The 27102-nt window shown below is 48.4% G+C and overlaps 9 protein-coding genes across 9 annotated transcripts; 5 read left to right on the top strand and 4 right to left on the bottom strand.

The window, feature by feature from the left end:
- Positions 1-196: 196 nt before the first annotated feature.
- On the top strand, positions 197-4569 carry ONS95_010339 (uncharacterized protein; the record flags this gene model as incomplete). Its single annotated transcript, XM_058503926.1, has 6 exons — positions 197-460; positions 627-647; positions 807-1264; positions 1863-2064; positions 2115-2964; positions 3272-4569. 6 exons carry the CDS (start codon positions 197-199, stop codon positions 4567-4569), a joined length of 3093 nt encoding a protein of 1030 aa, XP_058360639.1.
- Positions 4570-5690: 1121 nt separating this feature from the next.
- ONS95_010338 (uncharacterized protein) lies at positions 5691-6647 on the top strand (the record flags this gene model as incomplete). The annotated part of the gene is made up of 4 exons (XM_058503925.1): positions 5691-5694; positions 5844-5977; positions 6212-6367; positions 6561-6647. 4 exons carry the CDS (start codon positions 5691-5693, stop codon positions 6645-6647), a joined length of 381 nt encoding a protein of 126 aa, XP_058360638.1.
- Positions 6648-6908: 261 nt separating this feature from the next.
- On the top strand, positions 6909-8585 carry ONS95_010337 (uncharacterized protein; the record flags this gene model as incomplete). Its single annotated transcript, XM_058503924.1, has 2 exons — positions 6909-8012; positions 8061-8585. 2 exons carry the CDS (start codon positions 6909-6911, stop codon positions 8583-8585), a joined length of 1629 nt encoding a protein of 542 aa, XP_058360637.1.
- Positions 8586-9943: 1358 nt separating this feature from the next.
- ERG11_2 (Lanosterol 14-alpha-demethylase) lies at positions 9944-12345 on the top strand. Its single transcript, XM_058503923.1, has 2 exons — positions 9944-10575; positions 10668-12345. Exons 1-2 carry the CDS (start codon positions 10485-10487, stop codon positions 11963-11965), a joined length of 1389 nt encoding a protein of 462 aa, XP_058360636.1. The 5' UTR covers positions 9944-10484; the 3' UTR covers positions 11966-12345.
- A 1313-nt stretch (positions 12346-13658) lies between these two features.
- On the top strand, positions 13659-14702 carry ONS95_010335 (uncharacterized protein; the record flags this gene model as incomplete). The annotated part of the gene is made up of 1 exon (XM_058503922.1): positions 13659-14702. One exon carries the CDS (start codon positions 13659-13661, stop codon positions 14700-14702), a length of 1044 nt encoding a protein of 347 aa, XP_058360635.1.
- Positions 14703-15700: 998 nt separating this feature from the next.
- ONS95_010334 (uncharacterized protein) lies at positions 15701-17269 on the bottom strand. The gene is made up of 4 exons (XM_058503921.1): positions 16893-17269; positions 16298-16840; positions 15911-16249; positions 15701-15855 (listed from the first exon to the last, which is right to left on the bottom strand). The coding sequence occupies exons 1-4, from the start codon at positions 16932-16934 to the stop codon at positions 15763-15765; spliced, it is 1017 nt and encodes a 338-aa protein (XP_058360634.1). The 5' UTR covers positions 16935-17269; the 3' UTR covers positions 15701-15762.
- Positions 17270-17842: 573 nt separating this feature from the next.
- Positions 17843-19074, bottom strand: ONS95_010333 (uncharacterized protein; the record flags this gene model as incomplete). The annotated part of the gene is made up of 3 exons (XM_058503920.1): positions 17843-18041; positions 18092-18175; positions 18269-19074. The coding sequence occupies 3 exons, from the start codon at positions 19072-19074 to the stop codon at positions 17843-17845; spliced, it is 1089 nt and encodes a 362-aa protein (XP_058360633.1).
- Positions 19075-20487: 1413 nt separating this feature from the next.
- Positions 20488-21884, bottom strand: ONS95_010332 (uncharacterized protein; the record flags this gene model as incomplete). Its single annotated transcript, XM_058503919.1, has 2 exons — positions 20488-21582; positions 21636-21884. 2 exons carry the CDS (start codon positions 21882-21884, stop codon positions 20488-20490), a joined length of 1344 nt encoding a protein of 447 aa, XP_058360632.1.
- A 457-nt stretch (positions 21885-22341) lies between these two features.
- Positions 22342-26796, bottom strand: ONS95_010331 (uncharacterized protein; the record flags this gene model as incomplete). Its single annotated transcript, XM_058503918.1, has 3 exons — positions 22342-25506; positions 25552-26212; positions 26261-26796. The coding sequence occupies 3 exons, from the start codon at positions 26794-26796 to the stop codon at positions 22342-22344; spliced, it is 4362 nt and encodes a 1453-aa protein (XP_058360631.1).
- Positions 26797-27102: the final 306 nt, after the last annotated feature.

Here is a 27102-nt window from a genome sequence, read left to right as displayed (position 1 = left end):
TTCCTTTGCTGCTGCGACAAACGGTGCTGCTGCTGCTGCTGCTGCAGTTGGCAGGCAGGCGGCCGAGATCCACTTGGATCGCTCACCGCGAGAACAGCGGAAACCCCCCACCTTGAAAGGCTTCTCGCAGAGCGCGTCTTTTGTTCTTCGAGCCTCGAATAGATTTTGACTGTGAATAGTGTTATATCTCGCCAATATGGCTTATTCCAACAGTGCCAGCGATCGAATGGACGAACTGCGTTACCGTAGCCAACAGTCGGCGCGGAACGATTCGTCCCTCCTTGGGCTCGTGTCTCCTCCGCGAAATGGCAATGGCACCAGACTGCCGCAGCCACTGCACACCCAGGACGGGAGAGGAGGATTGATGCGGAGGTTTACAACAGACTCCGGCCGTGTACCAACAATTGCTTCAATTACCACCCAGCGGGGTGGACAAGATTCACAAGATTATGGGCCATCTGTAAGCTTTCACCCAGCGACAATTGTTCTCTTCCTATTGTGCCCAACGCCAAATTGTGTTCCTTTGAATTGAAATCTTAAATTCATTCGCACAAAAGCCAGAAAGGACAATAGCTTGTTGGACACAATAGCATGATCAAGAGCCTCAGCTAATTTGTATTGGACAGACTTACCATAAAGTTCAACTCGTAAGCAAATCGACTCTTCTTTCCACCTAGAAACCTCGAGATACATAGTCCCCGAAGAGACAACCTCCTCGTGTCTTCTCTCCCTCCAGTCCATTGCCTTATTCTGTCAACTGTTGCAGGAAAACCCAACACTCAAATTTTGGCTTACACACCACATAGTTAGAGAAAAAGAAACTCGAATACGAAAGACTGCGCGAGCAGAAACGCCGATTTGAGGCTGAAATGCAATTGCTGGACTTACAGCAACGACGTGAAGAACAAGAACTTGCCCAGATGCAAGAAGACCTGGGGCGTGGAAATAATCCGAACGCAGGCCACCAGTCTGAACCAACAACTCCACCCGAGTACCGCGAATCAAACTCGGGATTTCCAACTGTTTTCTCTCGACCAAACCGATACTCGACGTCAAGTCTCCAATCTCCTCCAGGAATCTACAACAGACCAGGTCGTTCTGGCTCTCAACTCACATCTCCTCAAGGCGGCATCATACAGTCAAGACTCATGATGGACGACAAGCTCCCCTCCAAGTCAGTTCCTGGATCTCGACGCAATAGTGATGAGGATGAGAAGGAAGAGGCTGTTCGACAAGATCCAACAAGCCACAGATCAACCAATGCGTAAGTTTTCCCTTCTTAGTATCGGGAGTTTGATGTGTATCTTCGAGTCGAGGAGAGTGAAGTTGCGAGCCTCGTCTAGAGTGCATTGTAATTATTAGCGAGCTCCAGTGCGTTCTCATGAAGCAAAGGACTTTACAGTCGGTAGGCTTTCCGGGCAACTGTCCTCTCGTTCGAAGTAATCACTTCTCGAGCTTGACTCAAAGTGAAATCGACGACTTTCAAAACCAAGTTGAAAGAGCCATTGATCAATCTGGGAACTCTGATTCACCAACTCCTTTGTTGGTAGTTGAATTATGAGGCTGCCTGATTTATCTTCCTTCTTGTTTAGAATTGTCTGTCGACTGTGCTTAGCGAGAGCCTAATTTTTCTATATCAACAACTCAATTTTGACACTTCCCTCCTCCTTCCCCCCTCCATCTCCTCCAGTTCCACAACAACGTTTCACCCTAACCATTTTGTTATCTTGCAAAAGCTTGCATTATTGCAACTGAGCCTGTACAACAGCTGCATCTATTTGCCTTGAGCAATATCCAACTACACTTGCAATCTCATATCACCTTTAGCTCTGTAAAGCTACTTGTCACTAACGACCCAAAAGCCTCAACAGATATTCCATGCCAGTCACCAAGTCTCGAAACGGCATGCAAGAGATGCTTTCTCTCGATCAAACCAACACGGCCCGCTTCCTGTTTGGTGAGGACGAGAGCGGTCAATCTCCTGACATCAACCAATACCTGGACATGAACGGCGCTGAGAACAAGTTTCCAATTCTGGTCCGTCGAGATGAATATCCCGGCGTGGTAAGTTCATCACGTTCCTTCTGCAATTTGTTTGCTAACAAGATATGCAGCTTTCCGCTTCCTCCGCTGCTCTTGACTTAGCTCTCTCACAATCTCCTGGACCTGATACCAATGGTTGGGGCGCAATTTCGAGACACCGCTCTTCCCAATCGCAACAGAGCCTCCCATCCAACAATTCCCAAGGTCAGGGTCTCTCTCAAGCCAATGGATCCTCGTCGTCCATCACCAACGGTCCTGAATCACCTCTAAGTGGTCGTCCTTCATACAGACACTCCCTGGACCTCAAATCTTACTATGACGGTGGTGCTCAAGAGCCTGCTCAGCTTTCCTCTCCAAAGCATCAAGCCACTCCGCCTAAGCTGCAGTCTTCCTACTCGGCTAACGATGTACCCACTATGAGATCGACAACAAACGGAATTCCTTCGGCCAATACCACCCCAAACTCCCACGCTCAACAACACCTCCACAACCACAACGCCAGCTTAGGGCGTATTCCACCGAGTGCTATGAACAACAGACTCAGTCGTGAGATGACATCTGCTGAGAGCAATACCCTTCGTGAGGCTCAGAACGGTGGCTACCAATCGATTCAATCTGCACTCCACGCCAGCGCTCCTCCGTTTGGCCCCACGCTCTCCCAAAGTGCTGCCCAAACCCCGTTGCAACCCGCCATGGCCTCTCCCAGCGCTCAGCAAGCATACCCGGTTGGTGGCTACTACAACAACTACGGCATGCAGCAAATGGTGATGGGTATGCAGAACATGAACGTTGGCCAGCCACTCTACTCTGCTCACAACCCTTACGCTCCTCCTCAATACACTCCGCAGATCTATACTCAAGCCGGTCCTCGAGACAGCCAAGCTCGTGTCATTCAGCAGCGCCGACAAAATGATGGTGAAGGTACGTTTCCATGTTTCTGATATGCTTCCTGATTCTCCCTTCAAGTCAACTTTGACGTAGCCTCTATTCCAATTCAACGGTCGCAAGATATTTTGAGAGCTTTGCGAATTTGGACCTCTATTATGGCTGTTCATTTTTAGGACAACTTTCACGAGGCTATGTCGTGTTCTGGATTTTTCACCTGAAAATTTCTCACCTCGGTGTTTGGGCACATTACTTTCCATTTTTCATATGGTTCTGGGACATATATTTCCATCTCACATCAGATCTTATCAACATCTCTCGGAACTTTGCTAACGCTACGTAGCTATGAATCGATTTGCCAACATGTCTCTCGAACAGCTTGGAGGAGAGATCTACGCTCTATGCAAGGATCAACATGGCTGCCGATACCTTCAGAAGAAGCTCGAGGATCGCAACCCGGATCAGGTCCATATGATCTGGCTTGAGACCAACCAACATGTTATCGAGTTGATGACCGACCCATTTGGAAACTACCTCTGCCAGAAGCTTCTCGAGTACTGCAATGATGAGGAGCGCACAGTCCTCATTGAGAATGCTGCCAGCGAGCTAGTTCGCATTGCTCTGAACCAGCATGGAACTCGAGCTCTTCAAAAGATGATTGAGTTCATCTCCACACCAGGCCAGGTCCAGACCATCATCAGAGCCCTTCGATACCGTGTGGTGGAACTCATTCAAGACTTGAACGGCAATCACGTCATTCAGAAGTGCCTGAACAAGCTCTCCTCTACTGATGCCCAATTCATTTTCGATGCCGTTGGAACTCACTGCGTCGATGTGGGAACTCACCGTCATGGCTGCTGCGTTCTTCAACGCTGCATTGACCATGCTTCTGGTGAGCAGAAGGCTTGGCTGATTCGCCAGATCTCTGACAATGCCTATGTTCTGGTTCAGGATCCGTTCGGAAACTACGTTGTTCAATATATTCTTGATCTCAACGAGCCGGTCTTCACCGAGCCTCTGGTCGGCATGTTCGCCGGTCGAGTTCCCCAGTTGTCCAAGCAAAAGTTCAGCTCCAACGTCATCGAGAAGTGTCTTCGCTGCGCCCAAGAGCCCTCAAAGGATATGTTGATCGAAGAGATGCTGCAGCCCGCCGAGCTGGATAAGCTCCTCCGAGATTCATTCGCCAACTACGTCATTCAGACCGCTCTTGACTATGCCAATCCCCCAATGAAAGCTCGTCTCATTGAGGCCATTCGTCCATATCTCCCAGCCATCCGCACCACCCCATATGGTCGCAGAATCCAAGCTAAAATTCAGGGTAACGAGGGTCGTAGCGGCTCTTCGAGCGGCCAGGCTACACCAGTCGAGGTCGAGCCAGTTCACACTCCTCTTCGCCATCAGCGTGCTACTTCCAATGCTTCTGCTGCTGGTTACATTGCTCCTGCTGGAGGCTACTCGAATGGCTATGTCCCAGCTGCTATCGCTGCCAACGGCGTTGGATCAACCCGCCCTGCTCCCCAACCAGGCGGCTCTTTTCCTTCCAGCGAGCAACTCGTTTCTGGTCAGGCCCAGCAACAACCATTCCCATACGCTTATGGTAGAGGGGGTGCTGGCCAGACAGGAAATGGCAACTGGCTGTAACTTCAATATCCCGTAACGACGATATGATCCTTACGCTTGTAACGGTACGAGGAATGATCTTTTCGAGTCGTTGGATCCATGCAACTATTCATTATGCCTTTGGCCATCATTGGATATTCTGCCAAGTCCTCGACTGTTTTCCACTACGAATTTCACGGCCCTTTGTTGTTACACTAGCATTCCAACTATCAACATCATCACATGCATCATGCCGGCGTTTGATCCGTTTCCAGCTGTCACTTGTACAACACCAGCTTCCTCGATCACACAAAGATCTCGGCATGACTCGAAACGACAAATTCCTCAGCGCAGGGTACAATACGAGTGATTGCGCAAGCTCGATTTGTACCTGTACCTAGGTGGCGCGGATGACATAGACCTTTATTCTGAACAAATTTCCTTGGACCAACACATTTCATTCTTCCTTAACGGTGGTTTTCTTCTTGTTTCTGCGGCATGCAAATGGATTACTTCACTTCAATACTTCATGAGCAGACCATATTGTGTTCGCACATATCTGCTCATTCGCTTCTTCACCTGCCCAGGCTGTTTTCCTTCCTGACATCCATCTCCCTCCTGAGAGGATTTCTGGTGGACCTTAGACACCTGGTGCAAATTTGTACCTTGCCCCCTTCCTTGAAAGAAAAAACATCTGGTTTCTGCAAATGCGTTTTATTTTGATGGCACAGACTGCCGTCTCAAGAGAGGTCTTCACTCCCCCACCACGTCAAGCCTAACATCGCTTTCCGATGTCTGGTCCTGAGTAGTGGGTGGGCCGATGCGCCTGTGACACATTACCAATATTATTAGTTCCTCTTTCCTTCTTCTATCCGCGGATGGGTGGCATTGCTTCTGGTTGTTGATACAAGGCCGGACAGAACTCCACGACCTGCCTTTATTCTTTCGAGATGAATTGCTGACGGTGGATGGGACACACACACACTTGTAACTAGAGCTTTTTTCAGCCTTTTCAGGGAAATGGACAGTAAGAACCAATCTTGCTGTTCCACTCGCTGTGACTTGACCTTCTGAATGATGCATTGCCTTGGGGCTGACACGGGATCCAAACTTATCTCAATACTTTATCGCCACTTGAAATCTTTGAAATTGCTCCTAAGATAATGAGTACATAATTTGAATAGTCTGGCAATTCATCGTATCATTCAAATCGAGAAGTTTTACATTTGGTCGTCAAGTCCTTCTAAGCTTAGGTCTTCCCGCGACAATTCGAGCGAGAATGCTTATGTAATTTGATAGCTTGGCTGAGAGGGCAGGCGACGAACCATCGATCGCAGCACCAGCAGCCCTCCTAACAAACCACAACACAAACTACCTGGCATCGCCACTCGACTTCAGCCTCGACTCGCCGATCGCGATACCCCTGGCCAAAAACCACATCTATTCCCAGGTTGATCCCTCAAGAATCGTCAGGACTGCGGACTCCCCTCGATTGCATCAACAATTCGAGACGGCGACGAACGACGACAGCAGCCACCACGAATACGATAACATTCCCCACAATTGACGCCCGACTACGGTTCCACCACTCGGACCCAGGATCCAGTTCAGCCTTTTGTCCTGTACAATAAGGCACCTATCTGACAACAATCCCCACAATTGTATTGCTTCTAGACTGGTGCAGTCGATTACAGCCTCACTCAACTCCGCACGAGAACACCCGCTCCCTCCATTCCCCCAAAGGCTCACCGACGATACCCTCACAAGTTGTGCGATTGGCAGACGGAGCTCAAGCTATCGAACACTCTCCGTGATTGATCGATTTCTCCGTCCACAAAAGGTTCGTTGACCCGATACTCTACACCTGACCTCGCCCGCATGGGCATTCGCCATTCTTGGTCTGCTCGGCGAGAACTGCTTCAGCCTCAGACACTTTCTTGCGCTTCTGGGCTTGCTCTTTGAATCTTCAACTTCTGCGCTACATAGCCAGATTCACTGTCGTATGTCCCGTGCTGACCAAAGTTGTGACTCAGTCAGATATATATCCATTTCCTGCCGAGCCGAGCGACGGAATCGACAGCGTCAACAAGGTCGATACTACAAAGTCTGTTTGCACTTGAACCAAATCCGCCAGTCGTTATCAACGAGTCTACATACCGGAACCGCTACGAAAGATAAGCAGAGCTTGCGACCTACAGTCTAACTCAGATCCCTATCTCCGAGGGCTTACCTCCCCGTCCATAAGTCCATCTCCGAACCCAACTTGGGGGACACAAACGCCAGGTTTAACCAGACTTATAAAGGGGAAGCATATGTGAACCTGCAGAGGTTGAAGCTATCTTTATACCCTTCATCCGGGAATTTACGAGGGCACAAGGGAAATGGGAAACCAAAATTCCAAAGGCTCTGGGGCCAGTACGCCAAAAGGCAACCAATCCACAACATCATTGGATAGAGGAGCAGATAATCTTTCATCATACCCCTCGTTCAGCAAAGCAGATACCAAGGAATCCACCAGATCCTTCAGGGGCTTGAGATCCAAGATCCCAGGCAGCAAGACAGATAGTCCACGCAATTCTACATCAAACCTGAGCAATGGAGAAACACTAGTTGATAGATCAGATGGGGCATCCGTCAAGTCTGGGAAGAGCTCGCGATCAGCGTTGAAGGGAACGAGTCTTGACTCGGATCCAACATCGCCATCATCACCTACTGCAGATTCCGAAGATATCCCATCGCCGCTCGATGACCCAAAGCCACCACCATCTCCCATCCAATCTGCCTCCATGCGAGCAGGGCACCACGATGTTGACGCTGCTCAACGAAGCGGTGAGGTCGATAATGTCTCCGACCAGCCTCCATCTGGACAAACAAACCCACACGCACATCTGCAACGCGCAGGTGCGTCGATTCTAGTGAAGAGAGAAGGGGAAATCAATCCGATTGAGCCAGAGGCTGTCAGCACAGCTCAAGCAGGAGAGGATGCAAGCGCTGGAGGGGTAATGGTGATGGGAGACATGAAAGATTCTGATGTAGATGATTATATCAAGCGCCTTCTGGATGCTGGGTATGCCGGTAAAAGCACCAAAGGAGTTGTATTGAGGAACGCCGAGATCAGTTCTATCTGCTCTCGAGTCCGTGAGATCTTCCTGGCCCAGCCGCCGCTCATCGAGTTGGAAGCTCCCGTCAAGATTGTGGGCGACATTCATGGACAATACTCGGATTTGATTCGCATGTTTGAGATGTGCGGATTCCCGCCAAGCTCGAATTTCCTGTTCCTTGGCGATTATGTTGATCGAGGAAAGCATTCCCTGGAGACGATTCTGTTGCTCATGTGCTACAAGATCAAGTATCCCGAGAATTTCTTTCTGTTGAGAGGCAACCACGAGTGCGCAAATGTCACTAGAGTATACGGTTTCTACGACGAATGCAAGAGGAGGTGCAACGTGAAGATCTGGAAGACGTTTGTGGACACTTTCAACTGTGTACGTTCCCAAAGTTGCAATTGTATCAAACTTACTAACATGCTATAGCTCCCTATCGCGGCGATTGTTGCCGGGAAGATTTTCTGTGTACATGGGGGACTCTCTCCAGCTCTGAGCCACATGGACGATATCAGAAATATTGCCCGTCCGACAGACGTACCAGACTTTGGACTACTCAACGATCTACTATGGTCAGATCCAGCGGACCAAGAAAAGGACTGGGAAAGCAGTGAGAGAGGCGTGAGCTACTCGTTCGGAAAGAAAGTCATTGTCGATTTCCTCACAAGGCACGATTTCGACCTAGTATGCCGAGCACACATGGTTGTAGAGGATGGATATGAATTTTTCGAGGACCGAATCCTGGTCACTGTGTTCTCCGCACCAAACTACTGTGGAGAGTTCGACAATTACGGAGCTGTAATGAGTGTTTCTACAGAACTACTGTGCAGCTTCGAGCTTCTGAAGCCATTGGATTCGAGCGCGCTGAAGAGCCAGATGAAGAAGAGCCGAAATAAGCGCAACAGCATGCTCAACAGTCCTCCACCATCCGGATTCCTCCCCCAAAGTGTTTAGTTCGTGGGTGCATGAGGACGATGCAGATCTAGTATGGAGGCTCCTCAAACTCGCTTTCATCATATCGAATGATCTACCGCGTATAGTCACTGCTGAGAATGCCGTGTTTGACAATTTTGGCGCGACGGTCGAGCGAGAAATCGTCGGAGAAAGAGTAAAGCGACTCTTGAGCAACAAGAAAAAATATCGAAATACTGAGGGAACTGCGCCGTTTGGACGCCTCTGACCATGCTCAGGTCGGCTAAGGAGCAATGACGTCCGGGTGAAATTTCCCCTTCCTCCTTTTTGTGCGCGATACATCGGTTTGGGTCTGGGCGATACTGGCGTTTTTCTGAAATTGGCCACGACATGGGCCTAGCCCTTCCTTTCTTGGGAGTATTGACATGTCATGAGTGATTGAGCAGCATGCGTTGACAGACGATATCGATTTGCGAATGAATGTGATGAGGAGAGGAGGGGCATATGTGATATCTGTATTTGTATTGCTAGCGTTCAGCTAAGAGGTGCTGGTTGAAGGGCTGGCAGGTAGCTCAATGGGATACCGAGGAGGTAGCATGATGAATTCACTGATTTGATGGTACTGTTGATTGGCGGTCTATACTCTATACTCTTTACACATGCCCTTGATCACCTCGAGTGAGGAATGTTATTATTTCAACTTGTCATACGAATGGCTGTGAGCATACACATGATGCTTGAGCGGTATGCCCACACAATTGTGCTTGCAATGCATCTTGTACATCTCCATCGTCTATGTCCTACCAAGTTACTCCTTACGTGTGCTGTTTTCATGTGTCTACAGCCAATGTCCCATCACTTAACTTCATCTCTTAACGCAACCAGCTCTCTTATTCGTCAACCATGCGGAGATTATTTTAAAACGCCGCCTCTTCTCCATGTGAAGTATGTCTGCAGCTGCAGCTATTCAGTACCAGTTTCCATTCCCCCAAGTGACCGGCGTCTTACTTATTCTTCCCCAACCCGAATACGAATCACATGGTCCTCCTTGGCAAACAGTTGGGCACATCTCAACCCGAATACGCTTAGCGAGAACAAGAAAAGGGGAGCACTGTGCCAGTCGCTTGCTTGCATAGACGGCATTTGTATCTTTTTGGTAAAAATTTACTACTGAAATGCCATGTTCATATGTGGATGAGCTGTTTTAGGAATGCTCCCCGAGTGAGATCGTGTTAATTGAGGCTGTGACTGGTTGGAGTGTGTGGTCTGATTGGTTTTTTTGATGGGCAGAATGTGGTCAGGGAAAGACGAACACGGCGAGTGAGAGACAGGAGTAGGGCAGGGAAGGTAATGCTCGAAGCTAGGCTTCCATGCGGTTTGGTTATATATTCCTCACGTCATATTGTCCTCTTCCTTCTTTCAATCTTCTGTCATCATCAACATATCTCGTTTGACTTTTAAGGATCCGGTCTGCGTTGATAGCCTCTGTCTTTCACTGGCAACATTCACAGCATTCAATATGCTGGACTTCTACTCCATTATCCAATATGGACTGTACGCGTTTGCCCTCTTGGTGATTTCTATCGTCCTCAATGCCCTCCATCAACTCCTTCCCAAGAAGTCCGAACCTCCTATGGTCTGGCATTGGATCCCGTTCATTGGAAATGCCATTGAATGTAAGTTCTCACCTTCTTCCTTCTCTCCGCCTCGTCATCACACTACATTTTCAGAGGCTCAGAAAATGGTTCTTTCCATCAATGCTCAGCTAGCGTTCCAATGTCACGAAAGTATCATCGACATTCAATCAGTATTCCTAGGTTTCCCTCGTCAATCCGCAACTAAGATTTCCACCCTGCAGATGGCACCGACCCCCTGAACTTCTACACCAGCTCCGCGCGTCTCCATGGCCAAATCTTCACATACGTCCTCTTCGGCAAGAAAATGACCGTCTATCTGGGTACCGCTGGCAATGAATTCATCCTTAATGGACGGCTGCAAGATGTTAATGCAGAGGAAATATATGGCCCTCTCAGTGAGTACTTTCAAACCCTTATATCTCTGAACTGTATCTCCTCAAACTTTAAATATTTAATAGAGTGTATACTGACAATCAATTGCTCCCAGCAACCCCCGTCTTCGGCCGCAACATCATCTACGACTGCCCCAACAGCAAACTAATGGAACAAAAGAAATTCGTCAAATTTGGACTCACCCAACGCGCCCTCGAACAACACGTCCCACTCATCGAGCACGAAGTCCTCTCCTACATAAGCCCGGCTTCCACTCCAAACACTCCATTCCACGGTGCTCAAGGCTCCGTCGACATTACGCACGCTATGGCAGAGATTACAATTTTCACAGCTGGGAGGGCATTACAAGGTGCAGAAGTTCGAAGTAAACTCACGAATGAGTTTGCCGTTCTGTATGATGACCTCGATCGGGGATTTCGACCTATCAATTTCTTAATGCCATGGGCACCGTTACCGAGGAACTGGAAAAGGGATCGCGCGCATAGGACAATGACGGGCGTGTATATGGATATCATTTCGCGACGACGACAGGCTCGCAGTGTTAGAGTTGGGGGTGTGAAGAGTGAGATAGTGGGAAGAGGGCTAGAGGGAAAAAGCGAGGAAGATATGATTGATAATCTCATGGGATGCACGTATAAATCTGGAGCCCCGATCCCAGATATCGAGATTGCGCATCTCATGATTACACTTCTCATGGCCGGGCAACACTCGTCGTCCAGCTCCTCATCCTGGATCATGCTCCGCCTCGCTAGCCGTCCTGACATCGCGGAGGAGCTTTACGCTGAGCAGCAGGCGAATCTTGATATGGGGCGTGGGTTGAGATATGAGGATTTAGAGAGATTACCACTGCTAGGGAATGTAGTCAAGGAGACGCTGAGGTGTCATTCTTCGATTCATTCATTGATGCGGAAGGTTAAGAATGATCTCCCGGTTCCAGGGACGGACTACGTTGTTACTAAGGATAAAGTCCTCGTTGCGTCGCCGATTGTGTCGCATATGTCCGAAGAGTATTTCGAGAGGCCGGGGGTATGGGATCCGCATCGTTGGGATACAATCGTCGCCGACCTGGATTTCAACCCCAATACCGATGCCGAAGATAAAACAGCTGGAAAGCAAGGCGCAGTGAGAGATGTGAACGCAGATGAGACCGTCGACTACGGTTGTGGCACCGTAAACAAGGGAACTAAGAGTCCTTACCTTCCATTCGGTGCAGGCAGACATAGGTGTATTGGGGAGAAGTTTGCGTATGTCAATCTTTGTACTATTGTTGGTACGCTGGTGAGGGAGTTTAGGTGGAGTGTTGATGAGGTTCCGAGGACAGATTATTCGAGTCTGTTCTCTAGACCTATGCCTGGTGCCAGAGTGAGGTGGGAGAGAAGGGTGAAGAATTGAGAATAGAAAGGGAGCCGGTAGATGTTGGAAACTTGGAAGAAGGACGTTCAAAAAGGATTGACTAAATGGGAAACAAAGCATAAAGCATACAAGGTAGCTAGGTAGCATTTGTGGAGTGTAGTGGTTGTGCGCAGAGGCGAGAAGATCGGTGAGCGAGACGGGGGAAGCTAAAACTCCGAAATAGCTGTGGAATCTGAAATGTCCATGATGAAGTCACTTTTCCGAATCCAGGAAACGTAATGTCCCTTAATTCTGGGCATGGGGTTTTTCCATGCACAGAAAAGAAAAGAGATACTTGAAGACACCAAAATGCTAACACCACTTCTGCTTCGGTAAAGGCGCTGCGAGACCAAATCAATAATGGGTGAAGTAGAAAGACCATACCATCAGAAAAGCTGTAAGCATTAACTACTTTCAAGTGTTGAACCTTTCCATAATCAAGCTTCCTTACTGCTCAAAAAGGACTCCATCTCTCCAAGGAAGATAGCTGTAACTTTACAACTATGACGTCTTCCTACTCTTCGTCAATCCTCTCACCCACCATCCATCGCTAAACCAAACAAAATACACATCATCAGTGCCCAGTAGCTGAAGAGTAACATGCCCCTTTCTTTCATATGTGTCTATCAAAATCTCCACCCCTGCATCCCAAGCACTTGCAAGCGAACCAAGAGACTCGTGGGTTCGACGATCAAGGATCCTGAAACACGTCGTTGGTGCCGCCTTGCGTCTCCCTCATGCGTATCTCTCTGTCCTCAGCCCCGTGTCGTCCTAACCTTTACCTACTCAATGTTACTAAACACACAAGAAATCGAGTTTGAATTCAGCAGTACCGACGAACGAGAAGATCCACAAGCCTGGTGGTTCCTTTGATGACGCGGATTCAACCATGTCCAGCTCAGTCCCCCCGATAAGATGCAGGGCTGGCCACTCAGGTGCTGCGGATAAAGAGAAATATGGGACTGTGGCGGAGAGGGGTGGATACGGGCAGCGGAAGGATAAAAATAGAATTAAGGTCGTTGTCAGGCACGACCGCGAAGAATGCTAACTGCATTTGGGGCGATAGGCGAGGGGTAGGATGCAGGGTGACGAGGTTTGGTGTGGTGTGCCCCTTTGGTGCCATTCGTGTGAAGGAAGGGTTGAATCGGCAAATTCGAGGACATCTGGTTGAAGAAGAATAACAATGACAAAAGTTCCGCAAAAAGATTCAATTTCAGATCCATCACAAATCCGAATCACAGGTTTATCTATTGATTCAGAGCATTCGTATTGTTTCCCCGGAGTTTGCCCAAATAACATTCCATTCCATTCTAATTTTGCTGGTCAACATCATCAGCCACCGTAGGAGAGCGAGCGGACAGCGGACCCCTGGACGGGACAAGAGTCAAGACTGCCTGCCCTGCCCTGCCCTGCCCTGCCCTGCCCTGCCTCTCTTTGGCGACACTACTACTGAACGACTTTTGCTTACTCCGTACTCCGCCACAACACGGATCCCTTCCCTTCCCAACAGAGAACCTTACTCCTTCATAAACACTGAAACTCGCCGACCCTGAAAAGCTTTCATACCTCTCATTCCATCTCCCGTCAACAACACCACATCATCCATCTCCACCATCTCGACCGATATCCATACCATCTCAACACACTCGTTAGGGCCTCTTCAATCGATCACATACACAATAACAACAACACAATGGGCGCAGGAAGGTTCGTTTGCGTCGCTGTCCCTTTCGGGCTGAGCTTGGCCAGTCTGGTCTGTATCCTCATCGTGATGTTGGCTGGTGTTACAAACAAGTCTCTCGACATGTTCGAGATCAAGACAGCCAACCTCTCGATATCCTCATCCTCTCTCGCAAACCTCGTTGACATTGCGAAACGAGCCCCCATTCCAGGCGACTCCCTCTCCGCCTTGACGGTCGCTGGACTGTCCCCAAACGCTGGTGACAACATCACCGCAGCAGATCTCGGTCTCGCAGACTCGTACAAGGTCTCTCTGTGGAACTACTGCGCAACTACAGGGAGCAAAACAAATTGCACCAAAGCTGAATTCGACTGGGCTTCCTCCAAACTCAACACCAGCACCATCGAAGCCACAGCCACTGCTCTGACAGGAACAACCGTCAGTCTCCCTTCGGAGCTCAAGACCGCCCTCAAGACCTTCAAAGTCTTCTCAAAATGGACTGAGGTCGTTTACATCCTCGCCTTCTTCACTTGTGTCGCCGAGCTTTTCCTAGGCCTCTTCGGCTTCTGCTCGCGTGCCGGCTCCTGTCTCACATTCATCATCTCCGGCCTCTCAACCGCAACCATCGTCATCGCCTCCATCCTGGCCACCGTCCAATCCTCTCTCGTCATCGCAGCCGTCAGAGCCAGCGCACGCTCCTACGGCGTCAAGGGCTCCCTCAACACCTCATACCTCGCTACGACTTGGCTCGCAGCAGCATTCAGTGTCGGCGCTGGCATGTTCTGGATGCTGACTATCTGCTGCTGTGCCGCTGACCACTCGGGTAGCAGCAAGCGCAAGAGTCGTGGGGTTGACGATCATGAGAAGTTGATTCCTACAGGTGCCTACCAGCGTGTGGATGATAATACGCATTTCAATCAGGGATATGCTGGACAACAACATGGAATCTACAATCCTCAGCAGAGTACCGAATATGGTGTCCCCATGCACAATGTTAAGCCGATGGCTAGGGGTGGGAATGGTGCGTATGAGCCCTACAGCCATACAGCTATCTAAGGATCGAATACATAATGGGGAGCTGATTGGAGAGGACATGGAGAGTGAGCCGAGAGACAAGAGTGTTTGAATCTTAGCGTGCATTGCTGGCGTTCTTGGGTCATTTCATGGAGGAAGAGATATGGGAGCCGAAGAGAACAATGTTTATGTGTATAAAACGGATCTGTGTAGTGTCTTTCCTTTAGATGGTTGAAATAAGCGGTGGATTCGGTGGCTAGGGTAAGATAGATCAGGATGGCATGTGAAGGATCAGAAAATGATACCCATGCATTCTCATACATCACATCGCTCTACAATGTCTGCTTTTCTCGCCGTGACTTTTGATTGTTGTAGTTCTTCATAGTTTTCGCCGTAAAGGGTAGGCAAGGGCACTGGCCGGCCATTTCAAGGAATGAAATATCCACGTTCCAATCTGCATTTCTGATTTGCTTCGCAATTAGGCTCACGCATTATCTCAAGTACCTTCGTCCTCATACCATTCGACCCACTAGAATCAGCTTTCTTCCGTTCTCTAGTCCGATTTCCGTTCAAACTTTCATGTCCTCTAAGATGATCCCAGGCAACCAAAACCCCGTCGAGCCTCGCTCAGAAGGCGAAGATCCACTGCACTTAATAACCTTACATCTCCCGGGAGTTATATCCTAATGTGAAACAGATTTATGGGAGAAGGAGAGTTAAAGCTATCTTGACAAATTTCCAAGAAATTTCCAGTATTAGGTGCGATGTGATATTATAGTTTTCAGGTGGCTGATGAGAGACAAAGGATATCTTGATCCTTGAGTGGTTTGCATTATTTCCCAGTCGGCTACTTGGTGAAGGTATGGCACTATAGCACTTCAATAACAGACAAATCGCAAGATCAGTATCCTCCGATCGAAGTACTTGTTGGATATTAGGTTTCGATCATTGAGACTGGTTTACTCGCGTCATGCAGTTGCCGCTATTCGTTCTCGCTTACGCTCAAGAGTATAAACAACTTCACGGGTGAGACAAGCTCAAGAGATGCACAGTATTTTGATACTCCTACAACATTTGCTTGAAATAAGCTGCTATGCTGCTTCTAAGAGCCAGGTACAGGCCTGTTGATCAGCTCTGACCAATCCTCGTTCTTGATGTAATCCTCGATCCTCGTAGCTCCTACCTCAATACCAAGCTATAAACTGTGAGCATCAACATTATCATACATCAAGAAATACATGGAAGCTTACGTCTTTAGGAAATATGACGGAAGCATCATCTTTTCCCCAGTATCCAAAGTCCTGCATATAAGCGTACATCTCTCCAATCTCCTCTCCATACCCACCAGGAGCCAACTTGTCCAGAACGGCGACAGTACTTTTCTCGAATGTCGCTGGATATCCAGTAGTCCTAGTCCAGAGGGCGACGTACTCCGACCAAGTCATAAGCTCTCCAAAAGCGAGGAGGTTCTTCCCAGGTGAAACTTGCGAGAGTGCTTTGACGAATTTTCCAGCGTCGGAAGGAACAATCAAAGGGACTGGAAGATCACCATTGCCGGGCACAGCAAGGAGGAGTGATCCATCAGAACGCTGTAATCTATCAGTTAAGGTCGAAAGAATTGAAGGAGAGAAAGTTACCTTCTCCCATGGTACCGCAGCTTGACCCCACTTCCAGTTTGTGATGAACAATCCCATCTGCAACAACGATGTCTTCTTGCCCAAAGCAGCATACGTCTCATTCAGATAGTCAACGACCTTCGCTTTCGAATCAAAGTGATATACCCCAGTATATTTTTCCTTCGACCACTTGCTGGCATGTGATAGAGTCGACCAAATAAATAAATCCAAGCCATCGGCCACACTCGCCGCAGCATCAACGATATTCTTCCCCTGCTGCACCTCAAGCTCATAGCACCATTCTCTCAGCGTCTGTCCCGGAGCAAGCTTCTCCAGATCAGAAGCTGTGGGAACGGCGAATGCGTTGGAGAATGCGGTGTTGCCGAAGATAAGATTGGCGCCTTTGAAGGCTGCTTTGAGAGACTCGACGTCATCAACATCGCCGGGTACGACCTCGATTCCCTGAGAGATGAGGGCAAGGCTGGAGGGCTTGCTAGGGTCACGACTTGTTCCGCGAACTCTCCAGGTTGGGTCCTGGAAGAAGGCAGATGCCACAGAACTTCCCTGGGGAAATCAGCATGTGAATCAAATGCATCGAGAAGAGGATTTAATGAACCTGATTGCCTGTGATTCCAACAATGACTACGAGTTTAGACATTTTGGTTTATGGTGAGGATTATTTAACAAAGGAAGTGTTGGTTGTGTGGTAAACTCGGAAATTGATGGGTGATGCAGAGGAAATGTTTAGAAGCATGGTTTATAGGATGCATTTATATATAAAAGATCAAGGAAGAGTGCTCGGTATGATTATGAAGTTGAAATAGTCAACAAGATGCAGGTAAAGCTTCATAACGCCGAGGCTACCAATTCTGAAACAGCAAGTCATAAGTCATGTATTTGGACCAAAGGGATACCTACCGAGTAACAATGAGGTTGCGGTGCTGTGTTGAATAGTAATCATTAGCCAAGATAAGCGGAAAGCAGTAAGCGAAGGTGGCCATTTCTATTTGGCGGATTTAAGGTATCATGAACACTCAGCATCGCCAGATTTGGACGTGCTGACTAAGTACCACGACACAAATCCATCAGAGATTGACAGCAGAGTTGAGTCGCAACGTTGTGTAGTGATGGCTTTGAAGCCAATGATAGCGTCATATTTTGTTGTCTTGTCTTTCTCCTCGAATCCTCGTAATCTCAAAGAGCGACATCTTGACCAGTCCACGAGTCGGATCTTCAAATTCAGCAAGACATTACTACACGCCGAGGACTGCTACAGGATCGAAGACCAGAGGCCACATGGATACTCATGGATTGACACCACAAGGTGCTGGTGACTCCATTACACTTGAAAGAGACAGGCGGGTAGCATTGGTATATTTTCTTTTTGACAGCTCGTACATACATATGGAAATCGAAAGAAGTCATGCTGCTATGGGGGCCAAGCTCAGGCTGTACACATCAAGTATATCAAATAAGAAATTACTCATACAGTTTTTAAAAAAAATTCGAGGCTCGGGAAACTAAAGACTCCTTTTTCACTTCGACAGCCGATATGAGGAACGGAGTCTATAACATCATGACAGCCGACAAAATCGCGACGAGACCAACAAATCCGATAGAACCCACCATCTGAGGAGCACCATCTTTCTTATCTGACGAGACGCCCTTGCTCAAGTCCGTATTGACAGATGCGGGTGCACCACTGCCAGCAGGACATGTCAGATTGTAAGTAGTTTCGGCGGTAACGTCCTTGGAGACAGCAAATCTTGATAATATCAGCCAAGCTCAGTCGTTCCAAGGATTGGGATTTTATACTTCTCTGTAATTTCAGGGTTGGTGTCGAGCAAATTATACCACCAGACATTGGTCCTGCCAAGATATTTGCAAGCGATGATATCCCTGTGCCTGGTCAGTACGCATAACCCGATAACTCTACCTGAAAGTTTATCGGCAGTTCGGTCTCAACAACTATCCGGCTCGAGGTGCACTCACCAATACGTTTTCGCATTCTCAGGCGTGGCAGTCGCATTCCCGGATGTTGGGCCGCTGGTGGGCCATCCGGTCTCTGTGATCCAGACTGGCTTGTTTCCAGCCGCGGAGAGTGTCCTGTTATACAGATCTTCAAAGATCGCTTCTGCATTTTCGATCCTGTTGTCTTGATCCTTCTCATAGTATGGGTAGAGATCTATGCCGAGAAAGTCCACTTCTGCGATGACTGCATCGTTGGAGGAATTCGCCCATGCGCTCCAAGTGTCGACGTGACCGACTGGCTTTGAAGCAAGACCAGTTCCCTGTATTGCCGTGCGAACTTCCCTGATGAAGTTGACGATCGTGTCTGGCCCTGCTCCAATACCTGCTTTGTTTGCAATGCCACTTTCGGAAAGACGGTACATATCCTCACTTCCGACACTGATGCCCATGACGAGATCCGTAAACTTGGTGCCGAATTTGTCAACGGCAGACTTCAGAGCTGCAAGCTCATTCGTGATCGTTGTTGTACCTGAGCACCAGACACCGAGAAGCATAGATGTGTTGGTGTTTATGGCGGCTTGGAAAGCCTCGATTGGCGTATTGGTCGTTCCCGTTTGCACATTTGTATAGAGGCGTACACTGCTGAAAGTCCCAGGAGAGAAGTGTAGGGATCGAGCAACGCTGAATTCCTTTTCAAAGTCGGATCGGACCTTCGGCTTGTTGGAGGAAAAGAAAGCCCCTGAGTTGAAGCCTTGATAAATCTTCTCTTGGGCAGTGACCGCCTCGATAACCGCGAGGAGCTGAAGGATTCTTGTTATGAACATCATGGTAACGACAGTCTCTGAGAATTTAAAGAGTTGAAGGAGACAAAGATCATGAAGTGGAGATATGCGGTGTCTTCTTGTATCTAATGTACAGTAATCTCTTAAAACGACTGTGAAGTTTATTTCCCGATAAGTCGGACCAAGTCAATCAAAACTCTCGACGAGCAAGGGGACCAGACGAAATAAGTAGAAAAGTTATTAAACCCAAGACACGGCAATCAAAGCCATGTTCCAAGCATGCCTCACATTGTTGTGCTAGTTATTTAACTTTCAACCAGTGTCTGTTGTCTCTGTGAAAGCCACTCACTTCGAAAGCCATGCACACTAGAAGCCACGGCGCGTGAGACATTCTGATTCGTCTTATAATAATAGATGTACTTGGCATAGATGCCACGAGAATGGGCACATCCAGTCAAGTATCGTGAGGTATGGACGATCCTGAATCCTCCCAGTAGAGCTGGGGAGGAACGATGTAAGGATTGCGGGGGTTCGTATGCCCGGCTTATGGGGCAGACGGGAATCACCCATACTCACCATTGCAGCTCCACGGGCTGGCTCTTGGCAACAACAGGCGATGCTGGCCAAACTCTCAGCTTACACGGGCCATATTTCAGGGGCTCCTCAACCAGCAAAAAGTTTAATCGAACAAATATTGGCACATTACAGTTACGTACTTGCCATCGATACATGTGCAAAACCATTATTGCGGGAGGCAAGATACTCGTGGCTATGCAAAACCAAATTTTTCAGTGACACAAAAATGTTGATTAGTAGAAGGACTCTTGAGCTTGCAATCCTACTTTATCCAGATTCCCAAATCGATCTCTCCAGCTTCAAAGTTAGACACTTTCAGTCTCAATATATGGGTGACAGAATCATAAGGAAACGTTCTTATCATTTGATCATCCAAATACTCTGTGGCACTACACACTCGGCCGTTCCTTGGCCAAAAGTCTATCAGTCGTCTCAACATCGCCGTCATACAAGATCTCGACAATGTTTACTGTCTAGCGAGTGGGGTTTCGTTGCAGATAATTTGTATGACTGAGTACCAAACCGCTGTGAGCAATTGTGGCAGATCACCAGTTTGAGGAACATGATACATGCCAACATTGGCCCAAACAACGATATCTTCTTTTTGCGAGCATTGGCCTCGAAGAAACATCAAAGTCCATAGTTGAGCGACGTGGATGACATCACCTAGAAGGTTTTTCTGGCCTGCTAAGAAAGCCCATTCTGCTGAATATACATTAGGTGTTGAACGTGCAGAACAATACGGCTCTTGCTGCCAATAGTTGCCGACCCGAATACGCCGCCCTTTGCTTGGGACCATACCAACTCCGTTAACGCCAAGGTAGCCAGTGATAAGTCCATATAACAAAGACATGTACCCCTTGGAAGCTTCTGCAAGTCCGTTCAGCCTTGCATGAAGGGTAGTCTACCACCCCAACTGTCCAAGTCCAGTGGGATGACTGGCTCATTGCTTTCAGCATAGGTTATTTGCTCTTCCGTCAGGGCCTTGTTGTTTTTGAGATGCGTAATCACATCTTCCCTTCGAGGCACAGGACAGTACCAGTCAGGCATGTATCGAACGGTGATATTGTGACGCAGAGAACTCATTGCTTGGTCGAAAGGCTTGGTTTTGAAACTGTCCATAGGATTGTGGTCGCAAGTATTATTTCGCCGAAGAGACAAGTACTGACACTCTTCGAGTTGCTCTCCAGCGGGCCATCCATAGTCACGATAGAGCGTCTGAACCCATTTCTCCCACATTGGAGGACACAATTCCGGAGTATAGTCCTTATCAGTGCGAACAGAGCCCGGAAGATAGCCGGATTCTAAATGGCTTGTCAGATGTATGAAGTCGCGCAGAAGATCCGAAGCAAGTCGAGCATGAACGTCTTCTTCCCCATAGAATAGTGTTCTATGTATTTTATACTTGGATGGGAGCTTATCGAGTTTGAATCGTCCGAAGAAGGGATCGGCGCCTCGGCTGTTGCCTTGACTATCCAAGACAACAATTCTATTTGTTGCGGTATCGAGCACAAGGACGAGCCCATATCTCCGAGCTCCAATTATGGACAGAGGAATTGCTGATTTTGGCAATGGCTGGAATTCGAGCATGGCCTGCTCGAATGTCGTTCCTTGCATGAAGGTGATTTCCCATCTTTTCAGAGGATCTCGAGCCAGGCGAATATTTGCATCGTTTCGGTAATCAACGAAATGCCCATTTCTCCACAGTATGTCTCGACTCTGTCTCATCCAGCCCTTCCACCAGTCCGGCTCGTTATTATGCAGCGCTGTAAGCTCTAGCTCACTCATATATTCACTTTTGTTGTATTGATCCTCGTGCGGCAAAATATATGGCAGTCGCAGCATAGTCTCAATCACAGCCTCGTCCAGGCCCAGCTCGGAGGCCAAGGTAACATTGATTGCCAGGGCTCCTGTATGCGGCGGATACACAATCATGTCTCGTCCAATGTATCGCATATCTCGTAGCAATTCGTAGTACTGGCAATTCCATCTATTAGCAGGTTGTGAAAAGCTTGGAGATAATAGCTTACAGCGGTAACTAGCTCAACTGTCTCTGTAACATTATACGCTGGTCCAATGTATACTGACTCGCTGCGGAAGAACCAGTTCCAGCATACCAAACCCTGTAATAACACCGCGAATCCAACACATCGCCATATTGTCGTCCTCGAAGGTCGCAAATTCCGCAAGGGGTTCCCGGAGTTCTGCGCGGTAAGCAAAGAGCTGATCTCTTCCTTATCATTGTCCCCAAGGACCTTCTCCAAGTCGATCTTGACCATGATGCTGAATCGCCCGCAATCAACCTGGCTCGTTATGAGGCTTGGATTCTGCTCTCAGCGAGGCAGTCCGAGTGGGACGGGCGAGAAGGGGCAACATTGAATGATACGAAGTTGACTATTCAGGTGAGGTGCAGCTTCATTTGGTGGCGGGGATTCTAGACTGCGAGTTGCAGCGGCTGAGATTTAGCGAAGTCGCCCCTGAGGCCCCTGAAAAATCGGAAGCGAGCCAAAACATCAACACGCGAGTAACAAGCTTCTCAGAAGATCCACAGAATCACTGAGAGACCAAATGCTTGTGCGTGCTACTAGCACCATGGCCGTTTACTTTAAAAAGAACTGCTCTGCAAAGAACAAATTTAAAAATTAGCCTAAGTAGTTCCGCTCCTTATCTCTTGAAATGCACCAGCGCCGACTTGTGTGCTACCCAATATCTATCCCAAAGCCAGACGTTCTCCACTTACGCATTATTCTTCCGCATCCAAGCCCAACTCTCCCTATTCCTCCCCAGTCCTTTGACAGGCGTCATAGGCTCCTTCTGTTCCACATCACCAGGCTTCACCTTTGTACCAATCAACCTCGAGAACGCCCCACCCCTACTTTTCAGCTCTTCGAACCCACCGCACTCTACGACTTTCCCATCCTCAATAACCACCACTTCGCTTGCAATCCGCATCATCTCAACACCATGGCTAATGATCAAAACCGCCATACCGCCCCCTCCGGATTTTCGACCACGCTCTAGAATCCTCCTCACTGTATCCCGCACAGCTTCTGCGCTCACCGCATCTAAGGCTGAGGTCGCTTCATCGAGGATCAAGACTTTCGGATGACGCACCAATGCCCGCGCAATAGCTATTCTCTGCGCCTGCCCTCCACTCAATCCCATTCCACCCTCTCCAATAAGCGTCAAATAGCCATTCGGCAGGCTCATGATAAAATCATGAATCCCCGCCTCTTCAGCAGCACGACTCACAGCTTCGACGTTGGCGAATGGAGAACCTTCGGCAAGACCATAGATGATATTAGAGAGGATCGATGAGGGGAAAAGGTGAGGTTGTTGAGGTACGCAAGATATGAAGGAACGGACGTTAGAGATGTTGCATTCATTAACGGGGATATTATTGAATGTGAGAGGAGGAGGGTGGTCTGGCCGGCGAGGAGTATCTGGCGAGTAGAGTCCTAGGAGGAGGGAGGCGATGGTGCTTTTCCCTGACCCGGAAGGACCGACAAGTGCTGTGCAAGACCCAGCTGCGAGAGTCAAAGAGATTCCCGAGAGAGTTTTCCGTCTTCCAGGGTAGGTAAAGGATAGGTTGTTGAGCACAATTGGGAATGGATTGGCGACACGTCTTGATCCTGCAGTCTCGTGAGAGCCGCGCAAGGGAAGGTTAGCTAGGTAGAGCATGTGTGTTGCTGTTGTGCGGGACGTGTTGATTTGCGGTACTAGATTCATCATAGAGGCTGCGTTGGCGATACCAAAGAGGAGGAGATTGACGACTTCCATGACCGATGAAACAGGGAGTTCTCGTTTTGTTACGACTATGGTTCCGTAGTAGAAAACCACTGCTGTTACCATATAGCTGAGAGTATCTGCCAGACCATATAAAGTACCGGAATATAGCGCTCGGAAGACCCCAGTCTTGTATGTCTCGCTTGTGGCTTTGCTGTGCTTCCTTCTAAAGTGGTTCTCAAGTGTCAGAGCCCGAACGACTCGAATGTTGGCAAATGTCTCTGTGAAGATACTACTTGTATAGTCAGAAGCACGGTTGCTCTTATTCTCCCACTTGCTACTGACCCAGTTGAAAGCTCTGGTCGCGGCATACAAGACGGGACCACATGCCATGGCGACCAGTGTAAGCTTCCAGCTGATGATAAAAGCCCAAATAATGGAAGCGGCCAGCATCCAGAAAGTCGTAAATATTGGTCCAGCAAATCGGCCGATGAGGTTGCGCATCTCCTCAGCATTCCTGTCAAGACACTCGTTAAATTTACTTGGGGAGTTCCGCTCTTTGTCGAACCAGGACCTTGGCTGGGCCATGATACGCTTCAGAGCTTCGACCCGTAAAGCATTAACCCATGCTTGTCCGCTGTATTCAAGTGAATAGTGTGAGCAGAATGTCGCAAGCGCCTCTACCGTGGCGATAGCAAGCAGTGCCAGAGCCCACCTCAAAGCTTCTTCCTCTCTGTTTTCTCTGAGATAGTATACCTGAAGGAGCTTCGAAAGCACGTAGGCAAAAGCAGGTGTTCCACCTGCAACAATCAATGCAGTTGCAAAGCCAAAGATGAAGACACACCGCTCTCGGCATTTCAAAGTTGGCCAAATAGTGCCAAAGATTCTCCTCAATGTGGCTGGCTTCCTCTTCGCTAGACTGCTCCAACTTGTTTTTGACTCTTGTACTTGTAGGATCGTCATTTCCACCGGACTAGACTCAACCAGGCCGACTGGTACTGCCGCATCAATTACAGGTGGTCGTACATGATGCTTTTTTGTACCCACAGCAGAAGTTAGGGATGGATGTAGACTTTGGGAGCCATTAATAGATAGTGGTGGCTGTTGCTTCACCGTTTCTTGCTGGAGGATTGATGGTTTCATTAATTCGAAGTCAGACCTTCTCGGCTCACTGGAGTAAAATGTTTCAAAACTCCCTTTATTGGCTCTTAAAGGCGTGGCCCAAATATTGTCTGCCAGCAAGACATTCGCATGTGCTGCTCCGCCCCCTAGAATTACTGCAGGAGTACCAGGAGCTAAACTGAATACATTGGGACTTGGTTGCTGTATGCCGAGAAGCTTAGAAATATATCCTTCTTGACGAGGTACTGTCTCATCGAAGTCTCCTACTGGTGATGTCGGGCAGGTTGGCGCGTCTGGTTTGGAGTTCCACCGGGTTTTAGCCATAGTCGTGTCGAGCTCTGGCGTCTGGACTTCCGACAGAAAGGAAGCAAAGGTTCCATGCTTCTTGTCGGCAAGCGTTTTACGGTAGCCTTCTTGCACAACCAAGCCGTGCTCGAGGACGTAGACGTATTCGTCATCCAGAATCTGCGAGATGTCGTGTGTGATGACTATCGTAGTCTTCCCTCTGCGCCATTCACGTATTGTTTTCGCAACTTTCTCTCTACTTGACTGGTCCAGAGCGCTAGTGGACTCGTCGAAGATGACGATCGGAGCGTCTCGTAACCTTGCTCGTGCCAGTACAATTCTTTGTTGCTGGCCACCACTAAGAGACTTTCCATTCGATCCGACTGGAGTATGAAGGCCATCGGGAAGGTCGAGGAGAGTTTGTTCAAGGTCAGCAGTCCTGGTTGCTTGAAGGATGTCCTGGCGCGACACTGGCTCATTTTTGCCAAACTCGATATTCTGTAGAACTGTCTCATTGAAGAGAACACTCTGCTGCTGAACCAAAGTAATGTTCTGTCGAAGCCAGGCTGAATCGAGCGTGCGAATCGGGTTGCCGTCGATCAATATCTCTCCATGGGTTGGTTCGTAGTATTTCATGAGCAAGTTGCTCAATGTACTTTTCCCAGAGCCGCTGGTGCCGACAATAAATGTGGTTTCACCAGCTGGAAAAAAGAAGTCCGCATCATTTAATACATATTGCTGACTATTTGAAGGATAGGCGAATGAAACCTATGCACTGGTTAGCGACATTGCAAATTGTGGCAGTATACATACCCCCTTGACTTCAATATCCCCTTCACAATTGTCTGGCAGTAAGAGTCCAACACTGTTTTTAACGACACGGCCGTGCTTAACATGTATCATGATTGCCTTCAGGGCTTGTCCAGCTGACATGCCCTTCTTCAACACCAACCATTGGGGCAGAACTGTCTCCAGACCCTGCATTGCAGCCAAACATGCGTAGAACGTTGTGAGAATAGAGCCTGGATCTAATCCCTCCTTGACCAGCACAAGTCCAAACCAAAATCCCTGAATAAATATTCCAATCGTGAGGAATTTTGTGATTCCAAATTGCAATGCATTGCACCTGGCTTGAATCAGGTAGCTAGCAGCAACTTTCTTGATTGTGTCATAGTATTGCCAGACCTCCTGATCTTGTCCATTGTATGCTTTGACAGTATTAATAGCTGTTATAGCCGTGTTTGCGTATTTAGAAGCAATTGTGAGATCTCGCTTTTGTGCTTCGATGGCGGGGCTGAGTTTCAGTGAGACAAGGAAGAACATTATACCGGCAACAGGAAAAGCTGCGAGAATAACGAGAGTCAATTTCCATGAGTAAAAGAATGCAAGTCCGAGTGCCGCAAGGGATCCGAATACTTCGTAAACCAAGAAGCCCATTGGTTGAGAGACGCCCATCTGGAACTCTTGGATCTGACTTTGACACTTGTTAGCATGTAGAGTCGGATTTTCAAGACATACTTACGTTTGTAGTCTGATCAACAAAGACCCGCTACCATCTTGCCGTAAGTCATACCACTCCATCTCTTTATCCAGCAAACCAACAAACATTTGCTCGCGCACACTCTTCGCCTGAAGCTCTCCAAACACCATCCATGAAGATAGGAACACCCCTTCAATCAACCACGCTGCTCCACCCAAGGAGACAAGCGCAATGCACCATCTTGATATCGCAATCAGGGCCTCAGGGCCACTCATAACCCCCAGCCCGAACTTCGTGAAATTGGAGAAGATCTTGCCAAAGAAGATTGCCAATGCTGGTTTGAGAAGCGCAGAGAGAAGAGACGAGAATACAGCAATAACGATTACCAAGCTGTGCTTCCGAGTTGTGAAGAAGAAGAGAGACCGCCACGAGGCTTTGTCGGTAGTCTCATCTGTGGAAGGGGCTCGTTGCAAATCCGCTGTAGATCCATGGGGATTTTCTATCTGTGCGCGCATTTGAATAAAGGTGTCTTGGTTACCGTTGAGTCTCAAGGGACTTTTGTATGGGGTGATCGCCATTGGGAATACAATGTCTGGGAGAATCTTTCTGGGCGGAAAGGAAGAGTGCAATTTGCGATGGAATTGAAAAGAGGCATGTTAGCTCTCGATTTGGACGGAACGTGTTAGTGGCGCGTCCAAAAGGACTAATACGAGCAAAATGGCCGCTCCCTTGAGATTGTTCTCGGATATCTTTGTTGTCTACCGCCTTAGTATTGTTCGCTTAAACGAGGAATGCAGGTTTTCGTCTAGGAAAGTAGGTAGGTAGGCATTGTTCTCAAGATTATGTCATCTTAGTTTTGATGTTCCTCACCCTAAATCTACCAG

The sequence above is a fragment of the Cadophora gregata genome (genome assembly GCF_030347475.1).
Source record: "Cadophora gregata isolate MNR1 chromosome Unknown scaffold_4, whole genome shotgun sequence".
Lineage (NCBI taxonomy): Eukaryota > Fungi > Ascomycota > Leotiomycetes > Helotiales > Ploettnerulaceae > Cadophora > Cadophora gregata.
Note: the sequence above shows the minus strand (reverse complement) of the source record. Positions and strands in the feature narration are given on the sequence as shown.